The sequence below is a fragment of the Argopecten irradians genome, chromosome 1 (genome assembly GCF_041381155.1).
Source record: "Argopecten irradians isolate NY chromosome 1, Ai_NY, whole genome shotgun sequence".
Taxonomy (NCBI): domain Eukaryota; kingdom Metazoa; phylum Mollusca; class Bivalvia; order Pectinida; family Pectinidae; genus Argopecten; species Argopecten irradians.
The window spans coordinates 10,790,675-10,806,705 of NC_091134.1; the positions used below are offsets into that span (position 1 = coordinate 10,790,675).

The 16,031-nt window shown below is 33.3% G+C and overlaps 1 protein-coding gene across 1 annotated transcript; it reads right to left on the minus strand.

Annotated features, from left to right (window-relative positions):
* Positions 1 to 2,434: 2,434 nt before the first annotated feature.
* On the minus strand, positions 2,435 to 7,708 carry LOC138317380 (uncharacterized). The gene is made up of 12 exons (XM_069259003.1): positions 7,613 to 7,708; positions 7,320 to 7,352; positions 6,780 to 6,868; positions 6,390 to 6,464; positions 5,663 to 5,807; positions 4,863 to 4,960; positions 4,472 to 4,543; positions 3,975 to 4,113; positions 3,729 to 3,805; positions 3,349 to 3,418; positions 3,024 to 3,171; positions 2,435 to 2,520 (listed from the first exon to the last, which is right to left on the minus strand). Exons 1-10 carry the CDS (start codon positions 7,629 to 7,631, stop codon positions 3,359 to 3,361), a joined length of 807 nt encoding a protein of 268 aa, XP_069115104.1. The 5' UTR covers positions 7,632 to 7,708; the 3' UTR covers positions 2,435 to 2,520; positions 3,024 to 3,171; positions 3,349 to 3,358.
* Positions 7,709 to 16,031: the final 8,323 nt, after the last annotated feature.

The following is a 16,031-nucleotide window of genomic DNA, read 5'->3' on the forward strand; positions in this document are numbered from 1 at the left end:
GTGTATGTAAAATCACGACATGTGGGATACGTCTGACAGATTCGTGCACATCTGACGGCATTTCTGGTCTGTTGTATAAACACAATCCCATCATTGTAGATAAGGTGTGCTTCGGTAAAACTTTCTTTCCAAATGTGACTTACGGTCATGCTCGCAGCTAAAATTAATTTTGTAAGACAATTTATGATAATGTTTATCACTGAAATGTATTTGATATGTCATATTTATAACAAGAACACGTGATTAAAACAAGAACAATTTGTTCCCGGTACTGTTGTAGAAATGTTGAAAACACAGTCACGTGATTATTTAATAATCATTTAGATACTGTAAACTATTTTGGCCTAATTAAATTGAAGCGCAAATATGACAGTGGATCGCAATGATGAATTTGCGCAATCAACACAAAAGCGCTAAAATATTTACGACTAAATATGTATTTTAAAAGTAAAACAAATATAAATACAACAAACACGGATAAAAAAATATATGATTAATCCCAAAAGATCATTATTATTTATTAGAATTTACAAAATGAAATATTACGATAGTGGAAATGATTATTTTTTAAAAGATGACAATGCACAAAGACTTACCTGTGTGTAGAAGTAGTATCAAGAACAATGGCTTAGTCATGCTATCACTCTTCATTGCCATGATCTATCTCGGGGTGTTGAATTGGTTGATCCAGTTACTTATAGTATAGAAAAAAAAGATATATATTTAATTCGGATCGTTCGGATGAGATTGTATTAGAACAGAAACATCATGCTTTGTCTTTTTCCAGCTTGTAACAATTTATTAAAAGACAGTTGATAAAATAACCAAAAACCAAATAAAACTGGATTGTTGGAGTAAATCAAATTTGGTATGGCCATTATCAAGTAAGGAACAATAAAACGGTAGCAGAATTATTTGAAGTTCAATTTATAAAAAAAAGAGTTTGTAATAATGAAATGCAAACCGTGTTAAAAAAGCGCTCAGAAGTAGGTTATTGTAAAAACAACTAAATAAATAATGATTGAATACACGTCACCCCAAATGTTCAGTAATGAATATCCGTGCGTACGTGCTCTCAGTCTGTGTATACTGGATAACTTGACCTCCGACTGCTTCTTCATTTGAAATGCTTCTTCTAATATCCCAATACAGGGGAATAATTATGAATTGGCCAGGTGAATAAGCATTTTAAATCAAATCAATATTTAGAAAAAAAATAAAATGAGGGTATTAAACTAACGCTTAACGTGAGCAAATACACAGGTCGGTGGTTTCACGAAAATTTTTATTGTTCTTCTTAGTGAAATAAAACAGAGATACCAAAATCAATCAGTTCTATTTTTGTTTCATTTTAAAAAGAATCAATTATCACAATACACAAAGGCAATGATTTCGTCAACTAGGCCGTGTATGACCGGATATCATCTCAGTCGAGGGTGAGATCGGATGGTTTCGATAGCGTGTAAACAATTAAAAAAGCATTGATTTATTAGGGTATTTACTAATCAAACATCATGGATATTAGATTGTGTGTATAAAACACTATAATAAAATCGTCTCACGGGAATCATCAATTCTATAAAGGGTAATGCTTTAAAATGTTTATAAAAAAACTATTTTCGTCATGATGGAAAGAATGATTTATGAAATAAAAATGTTGCGTTTTGAAGATTATCATTTTTCCAAAATTTTTACAAATCCTGTTTTATTATGATTATCGTTATTTCGTCTTTAAGTGTGCTTCATCATTTGAATAGTGATACTTCATCTTTGCATATTTCAGAGTTACCTCCCCTGTTGATAGGTATACATTATGATGTAATTATACTGTCAGGGAAGCTCACTTCGTTCTTCTCTGAAAAGATGACATTACGGTTTTCTTATAGATATTACGTTTCGGTGCTATATTATCATAGTTTAAGAGCATTATCTAAATATAATTATTTGCCCTAGTTAATTTGAAAGTTTTTTTTTTAAAATGAGTCTATATTTCTTGCAAATATCCGTTTATTTTGAATGCTGCGAAGAAAAGGGTATATGTCTCTATTTTGTCGCTACACTTAAAATACTGTTAAGTTCAAAAACGTGATTAGAATTAAATACATGTATATGTACGGCTATTCGTCAGTAGGACCTTTTTGAAGTTATCCTTCGTTTTATCGATATTTTATTTACTTTTTACTTTCAGACTTTGCTTTATCCCTTCACGCAATGTCGTTATGTTCCAAATCCTACATAAATTGAAATGTTATATTATCGTAATTACGTAGACATTTACTCTATTTACCAAATATCGTCAGTTGAAATGCTAGAAACAAAAAAAATATTTATTGAATATGAAGTTGAGTTGCCTCTTTTGTTTATTTTGTTGTAAAAATTCGCTTCAGTACGAAACACTATAAAACCGGCATTAAAAAAAGAAAACAACGACGCATTTATCACTTGATTATCTTTTATAACATTTACATGTAATTTCGAACTTCACAGGAACACGTCATGGATACGGAAAGGGTATCATATCTAAAAAAAAACAGAAGCAAAATAAAACAAATTCACAAAGAAAAGAAAATCTGCCTTCTTTTCTAAGAATTGTCAAGATTGAAACTTAACTATAGCTCGGAAATATTTCAATGGCATTTTTTACATTTTATACATTTTTTTCAACAGTTCTGCATTTCTTCTTTATGAATTTATTTCATACCAAATAATAACTTTCTGATTGGCCGATTATTTTTTCATACCACTATGAAAACAAAACTCAGAGAATGATTCGAAAACCCGACGTTATCATGATGTTAAAATAGAGACATTGACGTTGCAAATTTATTTGGAAAAATAATTAATATATATTTCATGTTATCAAATAGTCTAAAACATTAATTATATGCAATAATGTAACAGTGTTTTTTTCGGGTTATGAAAAGAAATTGTTTGTAAACTTTCGTGCAAACATTTTTTTTACAATTTTATAAACTAGCATTTTCATAACTTATACTTATATCAAACGAAGAAGTTCAGCTTACTTGCGGCAATTTTGTAGCAATCCTGGCTATTGCACAATGTACCGGAGCAGCATGAGGAACAGATTTCGGGATATCCGTCCGTGGCGTCATGGCGTTTACCATGAGTAACACCCTGTACTCCTCCGTTAGCGATGAACGCATTACAGTGCTACAAAGTAGTAATAGAATATTAAAAAGATCATACTATGAGCAAACATTCATCAGAATATCTTATAGCTCCAAAATCTCACCTTTGTATTATCTCATCAAGGTTTGAGTTAGAAATGAATACATAATCATGTATAATAATACAATGTATTGCCAGTGTAAGAATGATAAAACTTACTGATTTAGTTTCACATCCATAGTAATACCGTATTAGCCCACCGACCATGGTTGATGCTGTTGTAACATACCTTTAATAAATTGATTCATTTAATTTAAATAGACTTTTATATGATTCGATGAGAAAAAACACCTTCATTATCCTTTTAAGTTTGCTATTTAGTTGATATATAAGACTTGTGGTAAAAAATAAAGGAGAAACCAGTTATATTTTTTGAGTTTTGTTTTTCTTGGGTTTTATTTTACATATTTGTATTAAGACATTTTCATATTAATATAATTTGAAAAAAAAATTAATGTTATGTATTATATATTCGATGCTTAAAATATATACAGTAGTTGGCCAATCACCTATAGATAGGCCTATGTATGGCCACTTACCTCGGTCGGCTGGCAGAATGTTGTGTTGTGACATACTCCAACCGAAGATACCAAACCACAATTTAAACACTTATTTTCTGTTTGAATGAAAATGAGAAAGATTACTCGCACAGATGGTAAATACTGCCTGAATCTCATTTGCCCCAAAATTAAAATCAAAATCTGTTGATTTTATTTTTAAAATATTGGTGACGAGGGTGAAAAATGAAACATAATTAAGACGGGGTATCGTTACACAATACATACCTGGAGCGTCTACTCCACATAAGTGAGCGTTACATGTGTGCCCTGGGGAACTGTTAGAGCAGCAGCCGAAACAGTCGAGCGCTAGTTCACGTTTCTTTCTCCCCACCGCAGGACTCGAGTGTTGCTGTGCTGCACATAGCTGAAACAGGATGTGCATAATGCCTCGATATATTATCCGCTTGGGATGTTCACGATTTAGTAGAAAAAAAAATGAAAAAATCCGGTCGCTTATTACGCAAAAATGAGACTGAAATAAATTGAAGGTGGATAGGATATGACACACTGGAGCTCTCCCTGACATTTAACATACTTGGAAGACGGATATTAAAGTTATGTATAACTGTTTGATCAAAACAATCTACATCACTCAATTTTCTGTGAATGTGAATTAGTATATTTTCCCGCCTTGTTCGATTACACACCTGAGACAGCATACATGTACAAACATCGAATATCACTGTATATACATGTATGAAATAAATGTAAGTTATACTCACTAGTTTACTTTTACATCCCGCATTGTACCGCACAACATCATGTTCGTCTTCAGTTACCTCCATGAAACATTCCTGTAAAACCAAGGTGTCATAAACAGAAAAAAACAGAACATGCGTACAACAATTTCAGGAATATATTTAAACGTTTTAAATGTGATATTGTGATGTATTGAAATATAATAATATTCTTCCGCGGTGTTGGTTTTTTCTGTTGTTTCTTATTTCTATGAACGAAAGTTGATTTGTAAATGTAACAGAAAACGGACAAAGATTTACTTTTGTTGCAGAGTTGAGATTGAAAAACGTTAAGGTTCTGTTCAGTTGAATTAAATAGAGATACTAGCGGTATGACACCATACGAACCCGAACTACAAGTGGTCATTTTATTTACCTCGTCAGAACCACAGGTCACAATATTGGTTTTACACGCCTTTATGTCTGACACGTCACTGCATTGGATGCACTGTAAAGGTGCCGGGGTCGTAGCAACTGGGAACAAAGTAATTGATATCATTTGAGAACCGATAAGGCTAGTTCATACATATAATGATATTGTACTTACATGTACACATCCGTCTGTGTATATCTCCTCTGGAGATTGTTGCTTACGTCATTAATCTAGGTGTGACGTCACACACGCAAACCTATGACCTAACAAACACATGGATATTTAACATTTAGTTTTTCAGCTAGTTAAGGCAGTTATGAAAGTGCAATCTTAAACCAAGTGCGATTAATAAATACCGACACACAAACTGTGTAAAGATATCGGTATAATAGGTCCAACGAAGATTTATATTAAAAACACCAAGGTTAAAGTTATATGTTATAAATGTCAGTAATAATGGACATTGAGTTCCAAATACAAATTTCTTAGCATGGACACTGGCGTGTTCAAATCCAAACCAGCTAGTCTGCAGCTAGTGAAGGCAGTTGTGAAGAGTGCAATCTTAAACCAAGTGCAATTAACAAATACCAAAACACACAAACTATGTAAAGATATCGGTATAATATGTTAAACGAAGATATATATAAAAAACACCAAGGTTAAAGTTATACGTTATAAACGTCAGTAATGATGGACATTGAGTTCCAAATACAAATTTCTTAGCATGGACACTGGCGTGTTCAAATGCAAACCAGTATTTAGTTCGATTAAACATAACTGTTGACATCAAAATAAACACATACAGTGATGGTTGGATGGGTAACACAGACGATCGTTGCAGTTGTCATATGTTGCGCAGCATTCAGAACAAATGGTAGCTGTTCTATCACTCGGAATATTCCTCCGACTGTCGTAGTTTCCACCCAGCATTTCTATGAGATTGCATAGCTGGAAATATGTTGTTCATTTCATTTAGAAATTCTTTTATGGCGGACATCGCCTGATTTCATATGGCATAACTAATTTCATAATGAAAAAGATGCATATACCACATTGAATTGAAGAACTTTATCAAATTACCCCACGACAAAATGATTATGTCATTGGTAGTTAAAAATGGAAATTAATATCAGCTGAACTCAAGATACTGATATTAATCTCAGTTCGTTGCATTAGCGGATCTGACAACATCCCATCAGAAGTCACGTTGTGGTGACTTTAATCCTGCATATACTTCAGTTCCAATGTAGTTTGCCAGCTGGCTACAACATTTGACGTTAGGCGACACACAGCATAGCTTGTGTATTAAAGTATGGTGTGCTCTGTAAACTAAACGATTACATAGACGAAACTGATCATGATGGTTCTGTAAACTACATGAAACGAAATGAGAATAAGGACATTATTTAGATTTGTAAAAGAAGACTCGTAACACTAATTGGGTGGAACATCTTTCTCATAGTAGATTTTGTCAAGCTTTCTTAATTTTTAATTAGTCGTCAAGTGTTAACTAACTTGGTCAGTACTCACATGATTTGAGCGACACCCGGCTGTGTAAGTTCTCCTGTGGGTTGTGCTGTTCCGAATTTGCTCCAAAAAGCATTGCTTAAAAACATAGAGAAGCAAATCAAACATGTAAAGCACAAAATCTTCAGTATGTGTAATAAAGTGGTTAATAATTTCTTAGTAATAGCACTTGGATCATGGAATGAGTTAATGACTGTGTTACTCTAGCTACAGGAAAGCAAACCTTAATGACTGGAAAAGAGCCGAAATAACGAAAAACACAACTTAACAAAGCAAACTTCAAATGACTAAAAGACGAAAGGGCACAACACAGTTAGCGAACACCTGGCCTTATACTTTTACCACCTAATGGTCATTACCAGGCAAATAAGAATGTGTTATAGAAGTTTCTACCTCGTCTGGTTTACAGGTGGTGAAGTTATGGCGACAGTCAGAAGTCCAATGGTTAGACTCGGTACAGGACAGACAAGTCAGAGTGTGTACTGGGGAACATAAAAGCATCCACTTTACAATCCACATTTTGTACAACAACAATTATCGTATCTTCCCTAACATAAACCACCTTGGATTGATGGGAAAGTTCAGACTCAATATACGTAGAAAAATTAAGATTATGTATTATATTTTCATTTAAAATGAAGGACTGAAGAAGGCCCTATAGTGGCTGAATATATATTCAATAGAATTTATTTTGGCTTTTATTTTGGATTATTAATATACTAGCTTTATACTGTGTTTACCTCATTATGTTTCATTTAAATGATTTTGCTTTTGTTATGTCAGTAAGCACAAGGTAAGTAATTGCAAACCTCGGTTATCTTACTATGACTTACCATGAACAAAAGGTTTCTTAAATACAAAATGGCTGTTCGGTAACGAGAGGTAAGTCGCGAGTCATCATCATATGATCAATACGCGGTGAAATATACTGACCTGTATACAGCAATGACGAAAGAATAAGGATTCCTAAACAGAAACGGTAAAACAATTTACTTCTATTTCGGTTATTTCAATAATTTGCATCGTCTTACTGATATTATTAACATAACAGACTCAACAGAACTTGTATAACTAACAAAACATTTCAATGGTAACCATCAGGTTTTACGTCAAAACAAAACTAAACCAACCAAAAGTTTTTTTTCTCACGAACTTACGGTTATTGAAATAAAGTGCAAATTAACATGTATGATTGAATTGAGATTTTGTAGTTATTAAACCCTTACCAAAACAAGTGTAGGCCATTTTAGTCGAAGTGTACTGCTATTTCTTATCTTTCTACAATTTCCTGAAAGACGAAAATAGTCAAGATGGCTGATAAGGTATATCTCTGTTTCGTGTTTAACGACCTTACCGACATTCCGATAAGGACTCCAGGAGCGATTTTCCGTACTATTACACAATCAACAAGAGAAAGTGTTCGAATTGGGTCCTCTGGGCCCTCGGCCCTGGTTGTCAACAGTGACACTCTCAACGACCTCCACGACCTGACAGAGCAAGATCGTGCAAAATTTGGAACATTAGTAGTGTTGTGCCACGCTATCTACGTCAATAGAACATTCTCTTTTTGGGTGATATAATCACCAACCGTCATTTGTATGACGATGTCAAAAATGACTTCTTGTGTATGCTTTTATAAAGCCGCATTCGGTCAAACAATCGTTTTTTGTACATGCTATAAACACTAGTTAATATAATGACATGGTTATCTGTTGATATAAATATAATCTGAACCATGTAGACTTCTTTAAATGAAACCTACAATTGTTTGCATATTTTGCGAAACTTTACAAGCTTTACAATGGTATGCGGTAATACTCAAGTTTAGGCCCGATGTATACACACTTTTTTATCAACTTGGATTCAAAAACACCTAAGAAGTGGTATATAGGCATAGCAAATATCACTACTTAAATAGGAGCTAATGTCTTAAATTAGCTTCATATGTTTGAGAAAACCAACGTCATTTTTAGATATCATATAAAAACTTAAGGATCTCAATCCATTTTGCAAGCTTGAATTTAGTTATTCATAAACCTCCCCTATTTCTTTGTGTTCTAAGATGGGTCATATTTGACTAAAAAAAACAAACCACAAAAGCATCATTTCACATCAGCTCAAATCATCGCATATTTTACCAAAATTTACAAGCTACACAACAATTTACGAATCAATAGTTATACCCACTGTTGGCACCTACGCATACACTTTTTATCGATGTATCGCTATGTTCAAATACACATAAGAAGGGATATATTAACATAACAAAATATCATTGGTTTAATCAGGGTCTAAAAACTTAAATGGGGATTTCAGTAAGGCTAATATTGTTACATAACCATGAAACGAAATGCAACATTCCTTATGTGAAATTAAAAAGACAATTGAAATGTATCGATAAATGTTGTATAATTGATATCATTGGAATTTTCATACAATATATGTACGCTCTCTTACTACTCGAGCCAGGCTGGTTTCATATAAGTTAAAAAATGCAATAAATAAACACCCCTGGATTATCTCGTAATAAAACTTAAGGCAGCCCAGAGGGGAAAATCTGAACCAATCACAGGCCAGCAAATGTTTCCTTTGAAGAGAGCGACGCCCAATTTCAAAGCTGTACAGTCAATCACAATGTACGGTTGTACGGCTCTTTTGATGTGCTTCAAAAAGGACTAAATTACCTGTTCTGTTGCTTCCAGTTTTACTATAGAGTAGTCCAGGGCGTAAGTGATCGGAACCCCTGGAGTATCGAGGATAATAGTGTAGAAATAGTGATTGTAAAATTAGAAATAGTGTAAAGATCGTAAGTGGTTGGAACCTCTGGAGTATCAAGGATGAACCTATGTTCTGAAAAATCGATATATTATGGGAATGTGAAATGATCCATGCACATCTGAAATGTAAATAAAGGCTAAAGTTATTGTGTGGTATCGAGGCCGTATGGTGACAATATAAACAAAGTTAATGGAACCTTTGTTGTGTTTATTGTCTATTGTTTGTTCAGCCTATATATAGGGAAGTAACAAATAACTCAATATGTATCCTACCACCCGTAGACTTTATACTCATAATCTATACAACTGTCTGCCATTCCACGTCTTTACATGACCATGGCTGTTTATATGACGTTAAACTAGTAAAACCAAATGTCTGCCGTGGTTTTGTACATATAATAAATGGGATCGACACACATTAGTCGTGATGTAGAGAACATCCTATATGTATTCTTTGTTGATAAAATATTAAAGGTATTCATCAAGAAACATTGGAACGAGTGAAAATATCAAAGTTACCACTTCATGAATGAGATGAAATACTACCGGTATTCATCAAGAGACATTCGCACGAGTGAAAAATATTAAAGTTTACACCTCATGAGATGAAATACTACTTAGTGGTAATCATCAAGAGACATTCACATGGGTAAAAAATATCAAAGTTACCACCTCATGAGATGAAATACTACTGGTATTCAACAAGAAAGAAGGAATGCTCTATTCATTTCATTTGTTTTCTCTCTTCCATTTACAGAAGACCATCACTACTAGTTCCGCCAAAGGTTATTCCGCCATTTTATTGAGTTATTTGCCCTTGCGATTATAACGTCATATTTCTGCTCAAAAATATGACGTCATTTTTGTGCACAAACTACTGACGTAACAATCAATATTATATTTTCATTGTCAATGCTGCATTCCGATTGGTCAAAAGCGAGTGGAGTATATCGTTTTTATGTTCACCGTAAAACGTTATATTCAACTGCGGAAAATGCAATAAAAATCAGAAGTTGCTCCCGTTGCAGCGATCCATTTATATCAACATCTTTTCGCAACCGCGCCAGTTACTGACTCTTGTTAAACTCTGTGTTTCTGCCATAAATATCTGAATTTGTTTGTGGTCGCTTCACTCACGTTATTGGCCAGCTATGTTGTTTATTATCATTTCATTATCGCAGTGCATGTAGGGAGGTCACGAAAGTTCAATACTGCTATTTCTATTGCACTCGGTCTACGTTTTCAAGGCCATGGCAATTTTAGAATCAAAGAGATACAACGTTTCGGTGCATTTCGTCGAACAAATAATATTAGAGTTAAAATGAGAGTATTGCGCTTTCCTGTCTTTGAGAAATGGGTTGGGAAACTTCATAATGTACTCGACAACGGGGGAAATATGTTTTAACAATCGATGTACATATTTATGTAATAAAATGGCTGGAAATTATTTCAAAATCTAAGACAATATCGTGTTCATGTAATTTCCTCAAAATGTGTTAAAGATGCTCCACCGCCGACAGAGCATAAATGATATTCATCATTTGAACAATAATTGGTGTTTAATCGTGTATATACATGTCTAATTAACACAAAAAATAATATGAAATCATTTTTTTCGCCTTTGGTGGATGCGCAATCAGTACTTCATTCCATATAGGATATAGTGACACTGAATTTTTTCGGGATGCAATTAATTATTTTTCATATCTTTAATTTGAAGTAAAATTAGAAGTTTAAACTTTTCAATGGTGGAAATGGTGTAAAGTAAGTAACTTTCGTAACTGAAGAAAAATACTAAATCGTCTGCTCCTGTTTTTGATAGTGAAAAAATACCATTTGTCAGCGGTGGAGCATCTTTAAATAAGGTAATGAATAACCTGATTTATGAAAAGGTCATCATTCCTACACGAAGAAATCTGCTGTTCGGGGGTGTAAATGGGTATTTAATTTATCATCTTTAGACCTATAATAGGGTATTTGTTACGTTATTTTGAAGACACCAACAGAATGTCGATGAAACTAATGTTTGACAAAGTGGACTCCGCCGAAACCTTTTCTGCTATTTCAAAATAGACTTTCTTTCAATTATGAACACCTTGCTAAACTTTCCACACACACCATGTTACAATGTTGTACAATGGTAAAATGTTCTAAAGCATATGAACACGCATGAATTAATTCCAGACCTTGCAAAGCCAATAAAAACGCCCAGGCTATACTACATGTTATCACATAATCCATCAGTAAACAATAAGAAGTATTAGCTTCCCAAAAAGCAAAGAAGGCTTCCATACAGCATTATTTATTAAGAAGCGATGACAGGAAAGCTTGACGCATTGTTCTGTTCACAGTTAGCTGCCATAGTTCTTATGACAATTCATTTTTGAAGAATGATAATTTATATGCTTTCGCATTCAAAGAAAAAGATAACCAACTTCATGATATTCATGAAAGGGCCACTAGGCTACCTTTCCGAAACAAAAAAAAAAGTTTCTTTAAAACAATTTTAGCATAATTTCAACAACAAGAAACCAATCAACACACGTAAATCGTTTTGGCCAGCCAATTAAAGTGAACAGACTATTTATAACCATGTGAAATCCCAACAACGTGGCAGGCAAAGCGACCGATTATAATAGCTACCATCCTGGGATTGTAGCAAAAATACATCATGTGACATTTTACCTGTAGTGTATTTTTAACACGAATAAAATTTGTAGGCGACCTAGGTCGTAGTAGGCGGAAAGCAAACATTTTGGCAATCGACGGCATCGTTATATTTAGGATATAAAGCCGTGTTGTTTAAAAGTACACAATTTTATTAATTACATACATATGTATATTGGAAGAAAAGAGTGGAAGAGCAATAGCAATTATTACTCTATATTTAAAAACTATTCTGGACTTGAAAATTATTTAATACGATTAAACGAAAAAGACAGAAAAACAATGTGAAACCGGAAGATGGAAACAGAATATGTCATTTATGCAATACCGGTATTGGTGATGAATTTCATTATTTAAGGATTAACTTGAATAGATTTATTATGTTATGGAGATATAACACAATAATCTGAGTGTACTCTAAATAAACCGCGAAGCGGTTTATGATGAGAGTACACTCAGATTTTTGTGTTATATCTCCATAACATAAAAAATTTATTCAAATTATTCCTTATAATTCAATTTACTAAAGATAATCTCTTCAACATTTAAAATTCATTTTGGGACTCTTTTGTCTATGAAATCATCACGCCGTCATCTCAGCCAATCAGAAGCAACGTCATAAACGGCGACGCCATTTTTTCCTTTATGGGCTGATAAAGTAAATTTTTAAGCCAATGAAAATGCTCGTAACAAGCAAAATTGAATTATTTGTTTTTATGTTCGATTTATAATGTAAGCCAGTTACGTGGGGATTACATTCCTGCATATTACACAAAACATCCTTATCATATTAAGATGAAAGGCATGTTCTTCATTCTTCATAAAAAAATATACGCAAATTTCTGCTTTTTTATTCAGAAATTATGCCATTTGTTATAATATTAATAGCAGCTCAAAATTATCAGATATATATATATGTATTTTTCTAATGTATTAATATATACACATATGAATAAGTCAATTATTACTATACTCAATACATGTATATTAATATCTGTTATGTTACCAATTTTAAAGGTGAAACAATTTGTTGGACAAAATGTTATGATACACTGAATTTTGTTAGTAAATGTTTGAATCTGTATACAAATAATGCATTTAATTTCGCCTGTCCTGCCTTAAAAATATAATTATATATGTATGAACCCTTGTTATACACTATGTGTATCTGAGAATTGAATTGAAGCAATCCCTTATTTTGTCATGTCAAATAGGTGTTTTGAATTTATATGTGATATCAAATATATGTAACCAAAGACAAGTGTTTGATAAAAAGTACCCGCATTAAAGTGTCCTTTTAGTAACCCAATCGTGTCACGTCAACCTTGGTTAGGAAAGAATGAGTATGGGTTAATAACTCATATAAATATACTTTAATTTCACAACTAACTATGTATCTAATTTATGAACTGTTTGAGTAGTAAATTCTGCTGAGTTTGGCGTTTATTATGCGAACAATTCAATAGGCCATGACAATTTATTTTGGATATAAGACATATACAAGTGTTAGCTTCCCAAAAAGCTAAAAATGCTACGATACTGCATTATTTATTAGGAAGCGATGATAAGAAAGCTTGACGCATTGTTCTTATCACAGTTAGCTGCCATAGTTCTTATGACAATTCATTTTTGGAGAATGATAATTTAAATGCTTTCGCAGTCAATGTAAAAATTAATCAACTTCATGATATTCATGAAAGGGCCACCAGGCTACCTTTCCGACACAAGAAAAATAAATTTCCTTTAAAACAATTATAACATAATATGGCCAAAGATGAGGTTACAACACCAAACAAGTTTTGCCGCCTGGCGCAGAAATAGTCAACTAACGCGTTGTAATTATGACGACGTCGGGAAACATAATAGGACGTACGTTATGGAAATAACCGTTTTGTTTATTTTAATAAAGTTGTTCAGAAGGTGCAATGGGCCTTTCCTAATGCAAACAAGTTTTCCGTTTAATAATACTGTACTGATATGCATGTACGTGTACTTGGACCAGTTGGTGTATTACACACCATACGCATAGAAACATGCATAAGATGTCGGTTAAAACTGTACTATACGCATATAGTTCCACAAATATCCTCAAAGTAAAGCCTAACTTTGTTTCAGCATCTCACATCACTCTAACAGTACTAGTTAGGCTATATATAGATGCTCCACGCGCTCCCGACAATGTAAACAAAACTCGGCAAATCAGATAAATATTTCCGTCAATTTCTCCGAGGGGATCCGATTGCGAACTTATGTTCTATGCAGTACGTGTAGCGCCGCCTTGTGTAATCTGAGAATAATCAGAAACCAGAAAAAAAACATTCGGACTTCTCTGGGTTTATCTAATGATAATTTGTTTGTAATAATTTCCCCACTGGTAACCCTTACACACATGAACTATTCAACAACAAGTAACCAATCAAAACACGTAAATCGTTTTGGCCAGCCAATCAAAGTGAACCGACTATTTATAACCATATGAAATCCAAACAACATGGCAGGCAAAGCGACCGATTATAATAGCTGCCAGGATGGTAGCAAAAAGAATCGAGGACTTCATGACAAAATGACTCGCTTAAATAAAAAACTTCTTAAATTCGTTTCATAAAATATCATCTGAAATGAAGCTTCATTTAATATGCTATATATTGTCGTATGAAATATTATGTTTCAAGTTTTTAATAATTAGATAATAGGCGGACTATTTGATCAAACATTGAATAATGTTTATGTCAATGATTTTACATTTCTCTCAGCAGAACCCCCTGCCTGGCCAATATCGATATATATATTTAAGCATTATTATCAATACTTTTTGGGGTCATGCATGGCGTCAAAATACTTTACGTACCATTTTTTCGGTGTATGAAAAAATAACCTCAAAGATCTATCCAATAGAAATACATTTGTAGAATTAAATTAAATTATTAAATGTTCTATATGATAAAATATATCGAATCTCCCCTCGAAACTATTAAGTGATTTCCTGAACAATGTTTTTTTCATATGCAGTCGCTTCATAATATCAACATTTTCAGGATATAAGCTAAATTTCAGTAAGCTCGAACAAATAAAACAGGCTTTGGATCGTGTGTTGTTGTGTTGACAGAGATCCATATTCAGTTTTAGTTAATGTCACTAGAAAACCTTGATTGCGTGCATAACACGTAAGTATTAGTCACATCTATTGTTCTTTCAGCTTTAATGATAATTAACCAATATATACCCATATTTATATATATATAAATATGATAAACAGTGATTTGTTTGCCTGGACCTTCAGGTTTCTCTATATCTACAGGCAGATGTATCGATTTGTATTCACCTAAGCTCGTATGACTCCGACTAAACTAGAACAAACTACATGGCTATGACTTCATTTTGTCTCTGGATACTAATCTTTTCAGCTGCAATAACAACAGGTAAGAATGGAGATATTCTGATCTTTCACAGTACGTTTGATGAATATGTAGACATTATACATTGACTGAGTTTGAGTTCAAATATTTGATATGTTGAACTAAAAGGGCAACAGCTCGGTCCCATAATTCAACATAACACGTGTTGACCGAAAACTCAGTCTACAAATGTTTTGTTATGCCTTCTATAATTATTTATATATATATATATATAAATACGAAAGAAGCTCATTCATTACGCACGTATAATTAAAATGTATTAATTGAAGCCAATGACATGAACGCGGTCAGTTACAGCTTTGAAGTTATATTCTGCAAAGGAAGGATTTGTGAACCATTTCAATTATATTTTACAGTACACAGAACGATAGAAAATTAATAAACAGTGATTTGTTTGCCTGGACCTTCAGGTTTCTCTATATATACAGGCAGATGTATCGATTTGTATTCACCTAAGCTCGTATGACTCCGGCATCCTGGGCACGGAGTTGCCGTGTAGTACCGAATGCTAATGACTGGTGACGTCATCATGACACTTCAATGTTGTCCGGTCAACGACAAAATACGTTGGCTACAAGCAGGATCTTGATGGAAACAATCATAACGAAATCAAAATTGCTAGTAAGACTAAAAGAACAAGAATTCGTCCAAAATAACCGCGCATATACATTTTTGTAAGTAAAGATTCTACCAACGGCAAGTAAATGGTACCAAATAAGATATATATGTCATTCAAATCTACTTTTGTACAAAAGCTTATTTTGTGTATTTTGCCGCGGCCGATC